The 15,089-nt window shown below is 46.8% G+C and overlaps 1 protein-coding gene across 2 annotated transcripts in view; it reads left to right on the top strand.

The window, feature by feature from the left end:
* Nucleotides 1-15,089, top strand: part of adamts10 (ADAM metallopeptidase with thrombospondin type 1 motif, 10) — a 59,625-nt gene that overhangs the window by 37,327 nt on the left and 7,209 nt on the right. For both annotated transcript variants that reach the window (XM_088621782.1, XM_088621781.1), the window contains exons 16-20: nt 2,349-2,482; nt 3,825-3,948; nt 10,755-10,835; nt 12,743-12,906; nt 13,358-13,484. In XM_088621782.1, the coding sequence (XP_088477908.1) occupies nt 2,349-2,482; nt 3,825-3,948; nt 10,755-10,835; nt 12,743-12,906; nt 13,358-13,484 (630 nt within the window). The remainder of the gene's footprint in view (nt 1-2,348; nt 2,483-3,824; nt 3,949-10,754; nt 10,836-12,742; nt 12,907-13,357; nt 13,485-15,089) is intronic.

The raw sequence follows: 15,089 nt of genomic DNA, 5'->3' as shown, positions 1-15,089 counted from the left end.
TAAGGCTTTGCACTTTCATGCCTAAACAGCTCTTAAGAGGTGATGTGCTGGTGAGGAAGAGACACAAGCGAGAATGACGCTGTGTCAGACACACCCAACGTGAGCACCTTTTTTTCCTGAAGATGTCCTGTTGGTTATTTTTCACCTGTCGTATCTGAATGAGGGCAATTCAGAAACTGGAAATGGTACACGGCTGATAGCTATCAAATCCCAGTTCTAGCCTTCTACAGAAAATTTAAATCAATTACCTGTGATGAAGAACCAGGCTGAAATGGAAACCGGGGGTTCCCCCAGGACCAGCACTGGGACCCCTGCTCTATTGTATCTCAATGAGTTTTGTCTGATTGTCTTTACATTCTGCTTTACATTCCTCACCAGTCTTTCATTCTATGGGTCTTTAAGACAAGCATTTACAGTATGAGTGGTTTGTGGTTTTTATTATTGAACCTACTTCAGGTGTGGTCGTGCTTGTTTCTGTTCTCTCACCTGGCGGGGGTTGTGGTGGCAACAGGCTGGACGGGGCAGGACCTGTTCCCCAGCAACAGCCTCCAGACCCTCCTGGGGGGCACCCAGGGGCTCCCAGGTCAGAATCCCTCCAGCGTGTCCTGGGTCTGGGACTCTCCCCAGTGGGCTGTGCCCAGTACACCTCCAGCAGGAGGCCTGGAGGCGTCCTCCCCAGATGCCCAGGCCACCTCAACTGGATCCTCTCGATCCAGCACATGCATTTGTAAATCCTTGATGTGTTTCCTACAGAACACCCGGAAGAGCCCGCGTGGTCTTAATGCAAGTTGAGAGGAAGGATTAGAGACTTAGCATTTTAACTCTCACTCACATGACCCTAGAGAGGGCTAGAGAGGTCATGGGATTTTGAACCAAGGTGTAGATATGTACATTGTGAAAGGAAAGCTAATCCGTTGATAAAATCCCATCAGTACTTTGTGGCCATCAATCGTGTCCAGTTTTTTTGTCCTTAATGCTTTTCAGGTTCAGTGCCACTGAACTAGTTCTCATTCATAAATAAGTATTGTAGTTTGTTAAACAGACCAGCCAAGAAATACAGCACCAAGATCTCAATTTAGGAGGACCAACAGTGTACATTCTAGTTTCATTAGCCGGAAGGCATGCACCTTCTCGAAATTTCAACCAATCTGCTTTTGATGGGTTTTTTTGAAGACGACAAACCACATGTGAATCTGGGGTGCCAGGTGAGAGGAGTGGCAGATTTCAAATGGCACGAGTAAAGGAAACAGACAGGATGCAACCGCCTGGTGCAAATCCTTTGCTCATCTGCACATACAGACAACTGTTCATGCACGCACGCCCATATTTGTACTGTACATGTGTAAAAAATAAGCGTTTGTTGAACAAGACAGCATTCCTACGCACTGTTGTTTTAAAGCACTGTAATGTTTTTGGGCTGAAAAAAAGATAATCTACTTTAAAAAATAGGATACTTAAAAACAGAAAACGGAAAGCCTGTGCCGCGCTCTGATTTGGAGTTTAATGAGCGCTGAGGGTGTAGACACCTGTGAGCATGCTTGCGACTGTGCCCTGAATGCCCCTTTCTTTGCACTCCGTTTGCACCAGGCTGCGCTGGATTATTGCATTCCAGATTCCCTGGGAATTTGCTGAGGGCCGCACTGTTCCTGCCACCTTTTTTTTTGGTTTTGATCTCCTGATCCCCAATGGCACTTCTGCCAAATGCTTAAAACCTGTCAGGAGCCAAAACGCTGATCAGTCCCAGGTGTGGGGCGATGGGGATGGGTGGTGGGGGGGTGTGGTATAATCACTTTCAGCTGCCTGCTTGCAGCCAGCCATCCAAAATCGCTCGATCTTCCTGCACCCTCAGCTCTGCCTTGGCATGCAGCTGTTCTGCAGCTGGTGGAGCACAGTCACAGCATTTCACATCTAAAAGAGCACCATTAAGAACAATGCACGACCATCAAAAACATTTGCTAAACTGACAATGTTACCTTGTAATTGAGGGAAGCACTTTAGTGTAATTGAATTCTCTTTAAGCGCTTTACATGCACTGCCTAGCAAGAGAGAGTTTTATTTTCTTCTGCAGTTTCAGATTGTAGTTGCCGGCACTTAAGATCGACCTGGGTTTTTTTCCTCTTTGATCTCTCAGCCGACAAGTGTAAAAAATCTGAATCAATTTCAGAAAACACTTTACAGTGCATTTCTTTGCACAAATATCGTGCTAAGGTCTGGAGTTTACTTTCATGCCTGATCTTGTGTGCACATGTCTTGGTTTTAATTAAGAAGGAGGTCCAGTTTGCATAGGTCTTCCCAGTATATGACCCCCGTGGTCGCAGGCTCCTGTTTATGACTCTTCCTGTCCACAGGGGGCGTGAAGTCCTGCTCCCTGAACTGCCTGGCTGAGGGCTACAACTTCTACACGGAGCGCGCCCCGGCTGTCGTGGACGGCACGCCCTGCCGCGAGGACTCGCTGGACGTCTGCGTCAACGGCGAGTGCAAGGTGCGTCGATCGTGCCTGCAGCTCGGGGTGGATCTGACACCCGGCGTCGGGGCCTGGGGCGAGCCTGGTAAGGGCTGCTACAGCCTGCAGGCTGATCCCAGGGCACGAGGCGATCATGCACCCTGGGCGGGATGCCAGTCTGTCACAGGGCACACACAGAGACACATGGGGACAATTTAAATGGAAATGGTGCCCCTGCTAAAAGCCAGTCTGAGCATGATAAATCACTGGTTCAACAGGGAACGCGGGACGGGTTCAAGGAGGTACAGCGTTTGCCCACTGAATTGTCTAGTCCATCAGTGGCTGACGTCTGCCCAGGGAGAGGTGACCTACTGTAGGTGTGGGCAGCTGCAGTGGACTAGAGCTGCCTGTCTCGCCAGCTGTGCCCCCTGGAGTCTGTAAGGGCTTGTCTTTTGCTCTTTCACTTTACGGTGCTTCTGAATAGGCGGGCCTGGGGACAGCAAAGACCATCAGGATGATTGAGGCTGTCCATGCTGTTTTGTTCCAGACAGCAGGGTTTAATTTGGTGGGGGGGGGGTTAAGCACTCAAAACACAGGCCCTGCAGACAGGTAAAAAAGATACATTTACCCACATACACCCACAGGGCTGCTAGATCTTTAAGACACCCTGTTAAGCGTGAAGTTGCTCATAATCAAGGGTAATGGGCTGCACATTTGCAAAACAATTTGCCTGGGAAAAACATGCACAGGCTGCCGATAAAAAGAAACACAGAGTGCAAAAGCCCCTTCCTTTATTTCCTACAAGCGAATGTTATTCCTCAGCGGGGTGCGCCAGAACAAGGGGAGGAAATGGATGGGGACCAGACCGGCTGGCATTGCCGTTGTGCGCGGTTTTCTCCGGGTGCTCCACTTTCCTCCCACAGTCTAAAAACAGGGTGGTAGGTTAATTGGCCCTGGTGTGAGTGTGCGTGTATCTGTGTTTGTGCCCATGGCTTGCTGGGACAGGCTCCAGCTCTCCCGCAGCCCTGAATTGGAAGAAGTGTTTAGAAGCTGGATGGATGAATAGATGCAAGAAGGTTAAAAGCACAAGCTGGCCAGTTTGGATGTCCTTTGCTTTTGGGAATGTGTGTGTAACCCTGGGATAGTGAGGTCTTGCAGCTACAGCAAATGATACAGTAAACTACTGTACCTGTGCAGTGCAGGGGTCAGAATAAAGACGAAATGAAATGATTCTCACTGCATACCGTTGCACTCAATTAAACCCACCTATTATTTTTCCCGGTCAATGGACTTCCCTGCTCCCGAGAGCACACTGGTACCTTTCCTTCGTGGAAGAATGCTGTTTGTTTGACTTTTGACCCTTGACCCTCTGTCCCAGCAGCACGTGGGCTGCGACCGCATTCTGGGCTCGGACACCAAGGAGGACCGCTGCCGGATCTGCGGGGGCGACGGCAGCCGCTGTGAGGTCGTAGAGGGCGTCTTCAACGACTCCCTGCCGGAAGGAGGTACCTGGGACAGCTGTGTGCTTTTTCTCATCAGAATCAGAATGGAAAGAACGAGACGAAAGCCTTGATACAGCTCCGTCTTGAAAAGAGCCGAGCTGGGACATCCCTGAGCTAAAGGAGAACGCAGAAAGGAAATTCTGAAATAACAATTGCGCGACGCAGAGGTTGCTCAATGCCGTCCGTGCTCATTGTGACTGCTTTGAACGTTTTCTCAAGCGGGGTGGTGATGTTCCAGCTGAGGTCGGCTAGCCGGAGGCTCCATCCTTGAGCACATTCAGCCAAATTTCCCATTTCCGGTGGGCTGGTAGAAACGCAGGCTCCTTTCGCAGCTGCGAAGCCAGTAACACTTTGAACCTCCGGGGGGCGGAGGAGGGGGTGTGTGTGCGCGAGGTTAGTGGGGTGAAGCAGCGGTGCCGGGCGCAGGAGAGCGATTTCAGTCCAGCCGGGGCGAGTCACGCGCGGTTGTGGTTAGACCTGCGAGAGTATGAGAAAGCATGTGGGAAAGGGCAGATAAACGTGAAAGAACAACACCCACAGGTCACAATTCACATTTACAGTGGTGAACCCTCCCAAGAGCTGCTGTGGGATTGTAAGACGCACACAGTGACCCCTTAGAAGGGTTAAAGGCCTGCTGTCAGGACTTATTTCCAGGGCCCGTGTCACCCTTGCTTTGCAGCAGTCTGGTCTCACTTCGGGGGGCCTCTATCTCATCCTGTTTGGATTAGTCTTCCGTTACTAAACCAGAACATGTGTTTTCTGAAAGAAGCTGGCGGCTTGACACCATACCTGTTCCTGCTGGTGCGGGCTGGTGATGGAGAGCTGGCTGGGAGGGCTCCCCTGTGAAACGGGGTACAGCCCCCCACTGGACGAACACTGAAGTAAATGCATGAACCAGGAAAACAACACCTCACATCTCTGGTTTCCTCTCTTCCTCCCTTTTTTTTTTTTACCAAAGAAAGCACACCTATTTCCAGGGAATCATTCATGTTTCCCCCTGCTGTACAAACCATACAAACTCCACACAGACAGCACCCAGGAACTGACCCCAGCGCGGCAGGCAGCTGTGATTGTACGTCTATAAAATACCACACTGACACATGCACACTGCAATGCAATCTCCATATCCCGTAAAAAGGTGTCACAAAAAATAATTCCTTAGGCATGAATGCGATCAAGGCCCGTTATCCCACATGGCTAGACCAGACCGCATGCTAGCTGAAGTCAGGTGGATCACATGGCACAGCACCGCGTCACAAGCTGGCCCTGGTGCCTGAAAGGGGCTCCAGCACTCCATCACCCTGGGGAAGTGTCTGAGGAGCACAGCTCTCTCCCGGTTCATCCATGTCGTTCTGGCCTTAGGTTGGTCACCCTCCTTTCTTTTGATTCTTGCTGTGAATGCTTGGCTTTGTATTCGCCAAGTGCCTGTTCCTGTGGCTTGACTTCACTTTTTGCAGACCCAGATTTGTTGTGACAAATGTGGTCGGACTAATATCAGCAGAGGTCGTCCCAGCAGGGCTACCCACACACACACACGCCTTTCACACACACTGACGCCACGGCTGGGTTCCCCCCAGAAAAACACATCCTTTTTCACTTCAGTGACGTTTTGAATTTAAAAAATAGAAATGGAAGGCCTACAGGACCACATGTGTTTGTTTGAAACCTTTGTGAAGTTTTAGGATTTATTCTTTGCTTCTGTGCCTTTCAGCACAGTTGCTTGGGTTTTTGAAAACGATCTGGTTGGTGTGAAATTCCTGGATCCTTGTCAGGAAAACGTCCATTCCTACCTCCTTAGGTTTCCCTGTGACTGAATTCTGTTCAATTATCCAGTCACTGGTTCTCTGCTCCTGAATCTATTTTTGCATGCAGTCCACGGTGTTTCATACATTTTGTGCCTTTACTGACTGCACCCTTCACAAGATACTGCGGCTAACTAGGCAAGTGTCTGATTCAATGGAAATGTTTTATTTTTCATTAGAGAGGTGACTGAAAGATGGAGAGCTCCCTTTTGGTATGTGTTAATGCTGTACAAATTGCAGTAATAAAACAATAGGAGAAGACTTATGTTTATGCTATGATATATGAAACACCATTGCTCTTTGGTTTTTTCTGGAGAGATTTGATTACGGGAGAGAAGAAACAGTTGTTTAGGATTCCTCACAGGACATCTCTGCATGTAGCTTATACAGTATATAGAGTGTTGTTTTGTTAGAGTAATTGCATCCCAGAATTTGCTGCATGTAAAAGGTGAAGCAGAAGGGTTCCACACAAAAATGTGAGGCTTATGTCTCTTGAATAGGGACTATGATTCAAAAAGAAAGGAGAAGAGTCAGGAGAAATATGTAGTGCTCTCTGTGAAACGGGGTGGAGGGTACTGTCAGGTCTTGGACATGCATGGTTGCCTATTGAACTGGCCCACACATCTTTATTGGTGATGTAACTGATGATCGTAGCAGGGGAATGACTTGAGAAGTGTACAGAAACATCTTTTCTACAAGAAAATGCCTCAAGACGCACTGGCCAGGTCTTCATCACACAGCAAGACAATGACCCAAAACACACTGCCAACGCAACCTAGGAGTTCATCGGGGGAAAACAGTGGAAAGTCTTAGACTGGACAAGTCAAACTCCTGATTTCAATGCCATCAAACATGTATTTCACTTGCTGCAAAGGAGACTGAAGTCAGAACCCCCCCAAACAAAATGAAAATGTCAGCAGCACAGGCTTGGCAGAGCATCTCAAAAGAACAAAGCACAAGGCTGGTGGTGTCAGCAGGTCACGGGCTTGATGCAGTTATTGTGTAAAAAGGATTTGCAACAAAATATTAAGTTTTATCCTACTTTAATTTACTTAAATTGTAATTTTTCTCAATACTTACACCTCCAAAAAAAGTGGGGTATTATTCTAAAATGTTAAAACATATATGGAGTAAATACCAAGAAATAAAAGGTGACATTCTGTACTTTTGCTTCATATTCATCTGTTCATCTCAAATCCAGATTGCTTGTGTATACAAGAAAAATAGCAATTATGACTTCACTATCTCAGTACAATCTTGCAAAGTAAGCAAAATACTGAAAGTCACAGAGTAAGAAGAAGGATTCAGAGCTGGTTTATCTATTTCACAAATCTGTACAGGCTGTAGTAAACCTCACTCTGGTCTTTAAATACACTGTTGAGCTGAAAGTACGCAAAATGAAAGAGCCGGTTTCAGCGGCATGAAATGACAGACTTAAGCAGACACAACGTGGCTCAACGTATCTCCGTCCTTCCTAGACCAGAGCAGGATAAAAATAAAATCATCCTTATTTCCCTTAGGGTTTGAGAGAAGGTTGACATATCCTTTCATTAAGAAGAATAACTGAAAGCAAACTGCTAATTAGAAGAAATGAACATTCTGTTAGAAGATTTGGCAAAAAGAAAAAAATCAAGAAAAGGTTAGAAAAACTACGATTTGAAATAAACTAATGAACAGCACACTGTTATTTATTTATCTTTCGCCACCTGTAATGGAAGCTGTAAAATATTGCTTCCAGTTCCTGTAAGGTTTCAGTGATACTTACGAGCTGTGGTCTGATATCGTCTTGTTGCCTGATGGCACTAAACCTGGCTTGTCTGTGTTCAGGGGGTCTATCAAACAGGGTGGCCCACTCCCATTTGTAACAATTCTTATGTTTTTAGGGGTTCATAAATGTACTATTTGGTTAGAACATCTTTTACCCATAATAATAAAATCATTAATGTTTCCCCCTGCTGTTTGCAGTGGATGGAATCATGACCATATTTTCCTACAACGTGACTGAATATTATCCACACATTTGAGAACCATTAGAGATGCTCTTCAAGATGTGTACATCATAAATTCCCTTGACAGCGAGAAGAGGAGACTTCCATGATGGCAGATGTTTTTTGGGTTGTGCTTTTTCTAGTGAAATAATCATATATTGTTTCTCACTAGAGGGACCCTTTAAATTGAAAACAACAGCGGCTGCCAATGCAATACGGGGGGGTCTCGACATCTGCAAGTCTAACATTCGTGAATTCACTTATTCGCCACTTGTTCCGGCTGACCGGGTCTTGTATGGAGGAAGAGCAGAGCGGGCTGAGACCGAGCTGAGGTTGTTAACCACATCTTTCAAATTAGCGGAGCAACAGACAAGGATCTAGCTAGTGTCCGAGCCTCTCCCTGCCCCCTGCCCAAGTACCCACTGACCTAGTCTTCGCTCCTCAGCGTGGTCTTGTTTTAGTATTGTATTGAATGCTTCAGGTTCTGTGTCAGCAGCACGGGGAATGGCAGGCTGGAGACGAGTGTACAGGCTGCCTGACAATTTTATTGCCCTTTCCGTTACGGTGCAGTGTTACTTTTAAAACTTTAAACCTTGAAATATGATATAAGATCTCTGCACTAACCCTAGCGAATGTTGAGACCCTATCAGTCCTGTATATCAGCATGACAGGCCCGGCTGGGGAACATCGGACCGGTGCAGACATCCCCTAGAGGCATTGAAAGACTGAAGCTTGTGGTAACAGTCTTTTCAAACTCAGCTGTGGGAAATGTGTCTGGTGCTTGTGTTGATTTCCCATCCTACATACATCTACGCTTTAACTTGCTTTGACCGTGATGTCTCTGCGCCCACAAGTTTATTCTAATTTTCCAATCGTGTGCTACAGTCATTCTCTGGAAGAAAAGGAAAGATTTATGCATGACCTCCTTCTTTCAGTATGTACCTCGATTGAACTTGCATATTGTACTTTAGGCTTTCTTACTTAAACCTGCTATACATTTGCTATTTGCTACGTCATTTGCACTCTCAAGAGCCTTTTAAGGGTCTTGTATTTGCTAGTCTTTCCTCCAGTCTAGACGTTTCGGTTTTCAGTTCTGCTATATAACCCTCCTCTTCAGAGGTGTGACGCTAAAGCTCCTTCGCAGCGCAGTCAGGATCAGTACCTAACAAAGCTCGTTCATCCATTGGGAACCACATACTGTAGGTGTCAGTCGCAGAGCCCAGGTATACTGTGGAAGTGCCAGACTGCTCCCACTTTGATTAGCCTGCTTGGGATTTCTACTCACTTGTTATAGCCCGTGACAGAGTAGGCGTCACAGAGGCAGCATCATTGGATACTGACTTAACTATTACCGATTTGCGTAACTCGTAACCTATCTTCTGCGCTGACACAGTTCAAACACAGGTAAGGAGATGGTTTTTCAAGACGCCCAGCTTAGTAACAAGCATGTGCCGCTCGTATGCGCGGGCCCTCCCGTTGAAGTCACCCATCCTGAGCTGGCGGAGTCAGGTGGCCCGCAGGTGGAGGTGTTGCCTGGCTGCGTGACAAGGCCATTCCAAGCTTCTCCTCTGCACCGAAAACACCCCCAGAGAGCCTCGGAGCCACACCCGGGCCACACCCGGGCCTCTTCAGCGGCCGCTGGAGTTATTTTCAGCCACTTGCAGTCCAGGCAGAGGGGCGGCGGTTGATCTCTGCAGCTCGGGGTGTCGCAGAGCCAGCCTGCTCCCCGTGCGTGTCCTGGGGAAGGTTCAGCCCAGCCGGAGAGGAAAGAGGGAATAGAATGTGCTTTCACCCCTCACCTCATGTGGTCGATTCCCCCAGCCTGGCCTCCCCACGAGGACGGGGGACTGGAGGGTGTGCTGGCTGGGGCAAAGGAAGACTGTTTCCCTCTCCTTGGTGCCCCACTTTTATATAGAGCTCTGGCAGTGCGTTGGGGTCACTCCAGGGCTGTAAAAACCTTTGGCAGTGCTGCCTGCAGCATTCGCTCTCCCCCAGGACTTTATTTACAGCCCTTGATTGTTAACAGCAACTTTCTTTCTTTGCCAGAGCCGCACATGTTTGGTTACTCCATTGTATCAGCTCCTGCACTGGGCACGGGTGAGCCGCCAAGAGACCTCTCCCCTTCCAGGAGCTCGAACATGAAATAAATATTCATTTATGCACTACTCCTTTACAGCCTCGTGCTGGCGGGCAGCACGGTATTATCTGGCGGAAGGCCTGGTCGAGAGTCTGGGATAGCGCAAACTGTGGAGGAGTTTCAGGGAAAAGAGAAAGTGCTAGCAACTTGAGAGGAGCTGCGCTCAGCAAACTGCATCGTTATTTTTTTAATTGCAAGACACTGCTTGTTGTGTTATCAGAAGTGCATTAAAGGAAATGTGTTTCTTGTCAGATTGTTTTGAATCCAAAGTGTCTGTGTGCAGTGAAACAGAAATAACTCTGTGTGGCAGGAGGTCCATGCCGGGACTGAGCCTATACAAGCTAAAGTTTTGCCAGACCACAATGATCACAGAAAAATGGGTCGATTGCCGGATATTGACTAGAACTGTCTGCTGTAATATTAAAATCTATTCACAGCCCATACGGAAAAGACATAAGTGAAGCAGTGTAAGAGCATCTATAAAGTTATAAAAAACAAAATTGCATTATTTGTTAGAATAACAGTTCAGAGGAATTCATAGTGAAAGGAAAAAGACAATTCCAGACCTCTACAAATCACCAGCTCTTGTGTATAAATATTGATGGCTTCTCTCTTCCCAGCATTCTTTGCTTCTCTCTGCCAATCCCACTTTAACAACCAATGCAGCTAAATTTTGGATTGTTTTACTGCAGAATTCCAACTACTTTGTTGACATGGCCAGACTTGCTTTCTTCAGACCAGTTGCTGTTTTTAAATCTTCATGTGCAAATCTAACTTGGCCATTGTTGGGCTTAGTCTAATCTCCTGAGGTTAAAGTAACATCATGCAAAATGAACCACAAGCTCAGGAAAATCAAAAATTGACATCTTTTTATGTTCTTAGGTTATGAAGAAGTGGTGCGGATTCCAAAAGGATCAGTTCATATCCTTATTCAGGAGCTCAATGTTTCTCTCAACTATCTGGGTGAGATTCTGTTTTTTTTTACACAACAGAGGGTGCAGATGAGCTACCCGCTGTACATCTTGTTTCAGAAAAGACTAAAGCTTTAGTTCTTAAAATACTAACTTTTTACATACTGTCTCTATTTCAAGATGAGCAAGTTTAAGAACATACTTTTGTTCTGCTTCACAGACAAAATTTTGATTCTCTTAGCCATATATAAATAAGCATGCTAACTTATCCTAAAAAGTTTAACCAAGCCAAAAAAGAACAGCTGCGTCCCTCATCCTGGAGAGACCCAATCAGGTATGATTTATAGGTCATGCTAAATCATTTATTTTCTAAATATTGGGATCACTTGTACTTCGATTAAGTAAGTTGTTTATTCAATTAAGACAAATCTGTTCATTAAGGGATGAAGAGAATCCAGGTTTTGTTCCATACAGGGTCTAAATTATTCGTTTAAAAAAACACCTTCTTAATTGATCACAATAAAATAGTTTGAAGTCTTAAACAAGGACATCAGGGGACCAGGGCCCCTTTGTTTGTGTTTCTTTAATATAAAATCAGTTTTTTTCCAGGATTCTAACCTTGTCAGAGCAGATTGTTAGAACATTGTTGCAGCATGTGTCTACAGTTTATTTCCTCATCAAGCAGTGATGCAGTAAATGGGTATTAAAATGCTGATAGTGTCTTGTCCCCCTTTATGAAACGGGTCATGAAAGGGGTTACAGTTCCCTTCAATCAGGGAACATTCGTTCTGATGCAATGTGGGCTTGTGATGGGCCTCAGGTTTTTAATGTGGCTATATTTTCTCTATACAGACGCTTTAAAATCATAGAGATCAGCACTCAATATGCTTTTGAATTAAATGACACTGAATTATTAAGAGAGGAACAGACACAAAGAGACAAGCGAGGGGAAAAAACAATATAACCTCCCCCAGTGCAGCAGAGGGCCAATGTAGAAAATACCCAGGTGACCACTTTTCATTGTTTATGTGACGGTGGTGTCTGACACAAGTCCTGCATTTGGCACTGTGAGACAGTTTTGTGGCAGTTCCAATCTATTTTAAATTGCTGTAGGAATTATTTCCCCCCAGAGATCTCAGATCTGTTATGGTGACTGACAAAATAAATCATAATTAGGTGTCAGGCCTGCCCCTGCGGCAAAGCTTCTGTGCTGTGTGGTTGTCGGAAACCAGATTGGAAGGGTCTGAAGAGATTATGTACAATGAGATCGTTATTTAGCGCTAAATAATTACACCAGCATGTCAGAGCCCTGGCCATTACAGAGCTGTCTTCAAATGTTGTGCACCACCTGCTGATACAGGCGTGAATGGAAGTTGCTCACAGGTGGTACAGATTTCCTGTCGGAACACATTTCCATGGTAACCGGCTCTGATTGACAGCTGGGAGGTCGGCTACCGTGACATGCCGCGGGTGCGAGTCGGGCATTCAGAATGTGAAGTAATTGCCTTGGTAACCAGTGCATGTGTGGAGATTGGTTTTTCAGTGTTAGTAATGATTAGAATTGACAACCAAGACTGATGTTTTTAAGTAAAAAAAAATGGCCGGTCAGGAGCTTATTCACTGTATCTGTTAGGTAAGGCTGAACTACTCTGAATACAGGGTGATCAGTGTAACTTTATAGGTGTGATCCCAGTGAACATTAGTTTACAGTGGTCTGTAGAGGGGGGTTGTTCAGGCTGGATTTCAACCTCACACATTGCCTGCATGCATTAAACAGCCACCAAATGTAAACTAGTGCTCTGGTAGAACTCGGTATTGGGTATTTAGGGTGCTCAATGCACACACTACCAGTTTTATTCGGAATAGCTTCCCTGCGCAGGTGTGCAGTACTGCTGGCCTGCAGGCACACGAACCGATAGGAGCCTCAGCCTGCATAGTAGCTTGCCCTTCCCATTGCAGTGCTCAAGAACAAGGGGGACCAGTATTTCATCAACGGGAAGCTGACCATTGACACCCCGCGGACGTTCGACGTCGCTGGGACCACCTTCCACTACCGCCGCCCTGCGGACGAGCCCGAGACCCTGGAGGCGCTGGGTCCCACCAACACCTCCCTCGTCGTCATGGTAGTGGCCCCCCTCCCGCCGACACCTCCCTCATTGCCGTGGTAACAGACGGAGCCCGCCAGGGCTGACTCTCGGGTGAAACCTCTCCCGGTTCTGGAAACACAGATGTCTTTTTTTTACCAGCATGTGCAGTAGCACCTGTAAGGGGTTTCGACCATGTGAGCCAATGAAAAATCCTTCGCAAACCTTGTTTTCCTCGTTTTAGAAAATACTGTTATTCGTGACTATTAACAGGGGGCTACTTTGTTGTTGTTGTTGGCTGGTGCAACCATTTTATCTGCATTTCCAGCTAACCTGAAAAGAAGCAAGTTCCACTTCCACTCCCAGTATGTTTTCAAACCACAGGAGAGGATGATTCGGGTCTCTTTCCAGCGTACAGCAGAGTAGTAAGTCGGGTCAGAGCCCTGCTTTGTGTTAAAAGAGATGCCATGAGGTTCGTGTCTCTGTGCAGGTTCTGGTCCGAGAGGAGAACCCGGGAATCCGGTACCGCTTCAACCCCCCTGTGAGCCGCGACGCGCTCAGCGTGTACGCCTGGCACTACACCGCCTGGTCCCGCTGCTCGGCTGTCTGCGCTGGAGGTACGGTTGTCCTTACAAGGACACACGAGTGGGACTGTCCAGTAAGCCTCTGAAATCCCCGCCTGCGTCCGAAGTTCAACTGACTGCCTGGCCATCTTCTAGCCTCTTCTTCCAGGGGGAGCCGGAGCCGATCCCGGCAGGCAGCGGGGGCAAGGCAGGCTACCCCCTGGACGGGACGCCAGTCCATTGCTGGGCACACCACTCCCGCCAGGGCCAGTTTTCCCAAACGCCGGTTGTTGACTTGTAACTAGAAAAGGCGGTTGCAAGAGAAATGAATACAGAAGTGATCACATTAAAAAAAGAACCTGTGCCACCGTGCCAAATTAGTTTTTAACGTTCGCCACTATTTTTACACCTGTACCGCACGATCGCTGACACGTGCAGTCTTCTGCTCTCTCTCAAAAGCAGTGCTGATCTCGCGCTCCCCCTGGCGGATTGACCTGAGACGAGCTCACGCCAGACGCCATCTGCAGAAGCGTTTCGGTGTATTTCCTACCCTTGTGATGTGCAGTGGATTAGTCGGGCTTCTGCGTGTCTTTTAATAGCTGTATCTTGTGTGATTTAAATGTCATCAGATACTATCTAACCTTCAAAGAGCTGCACAGTTCTTTTTTTTCCATGATGCTCATCTCACCCCACCCCTCTCTAATTTGTTTGTATTTATGTTTTGCTAAAGTACTACAAAGAAACATCAGGCTGGTGAGATTTGCTCTCCTGTTATACAAGCTGATCTGTGTCTTCCAGTGTGTTTTATCACCTGTCAATAATGGGATACATGTTGTGCTATCTTCCTTGTTTACATAAAGCGTGTTGTATATGCAGTGTATAGCGTGCCTAGTTATCTGGGGATTTCTCAGTGCTCTTTGAGACGTCCAGCTCTTGGCTGCAGTTCTTTAGAGAAAATTCTCTCCCTGTCTGAGCTTCTGTGAGTGAATATTATATCTCAGAGGCACCCAACTGTATGAAATGTTTGATTATGCAAAAATCAGCAAAAAGTATGCGAAACCTCACTCTAACAGCAGAGTGCGTGGTGTTGCTTTTTCATTGCATATGAACAGTGTGAGGTGGCACAGTGGTGCAGGGGTCAGCGCTGAGGCCCTGGGCTCAATTCCAGACCTGGGGTGCTGTCTGTATGGAGTTTGTAATTTCTCTCCATGTCGTGTGGGTTTCCACTGGGTGTTCCTGATTCCTCCCACGTTCCAAAAACATCCTAGTAGGTTAATTGACGTTTGGAAAAATGGACCCTGGTGTGCCTGTGTGCCTTTGATTGTGTCTTTCCGCCCTGCAGTGGACTGGCATCCTGTCCAGGATGTACCCTGCCTTGTGCCCACTGAATGGCCATGATAGACTCTGGCTCCCCTGCATCCCTGAATTGGACAAAGCTGTCAGACAATCAATGGATGAACAGTGTGTGGCCCACCTTGCATGATGGTAGGGCATTTGCATTCAGGCTGTAGAGATTTGCTCATTTACCCCAGTGTCATTCCATTAAAAAGCAGGGCCCCGCCCAGAAGCTTAAAAGCAGGCAGGAAAGAGGGAAAATAATATGCATAAACAGAAGGTTTAATTAACAAAGGAAATGCTGTTTGGTGATGGCAGGGTCAT

This window comes from Lepisosteus platostomus, chromosome 27, assembly GCF_059453375.1.
Source record: "Lepisosteus platostomus isolate fLepPlt1 chromosome 27, fLepPlt1.hap1, whole genome shotgun sequence".
In the NCBI taxonomy this organism is placed as follows: Eukaryota; Metazoa; Chordata; class Actinopteri; order Semionotiformes; family Lepisosteidae; genus Lepisosteus; species Lepisosteus platostomus.
The sequence above is the reverse complement of the archived record's forward strand: the minus strand, read 5'-3'. Positions and strand labels throughout refer to the sequence as shown.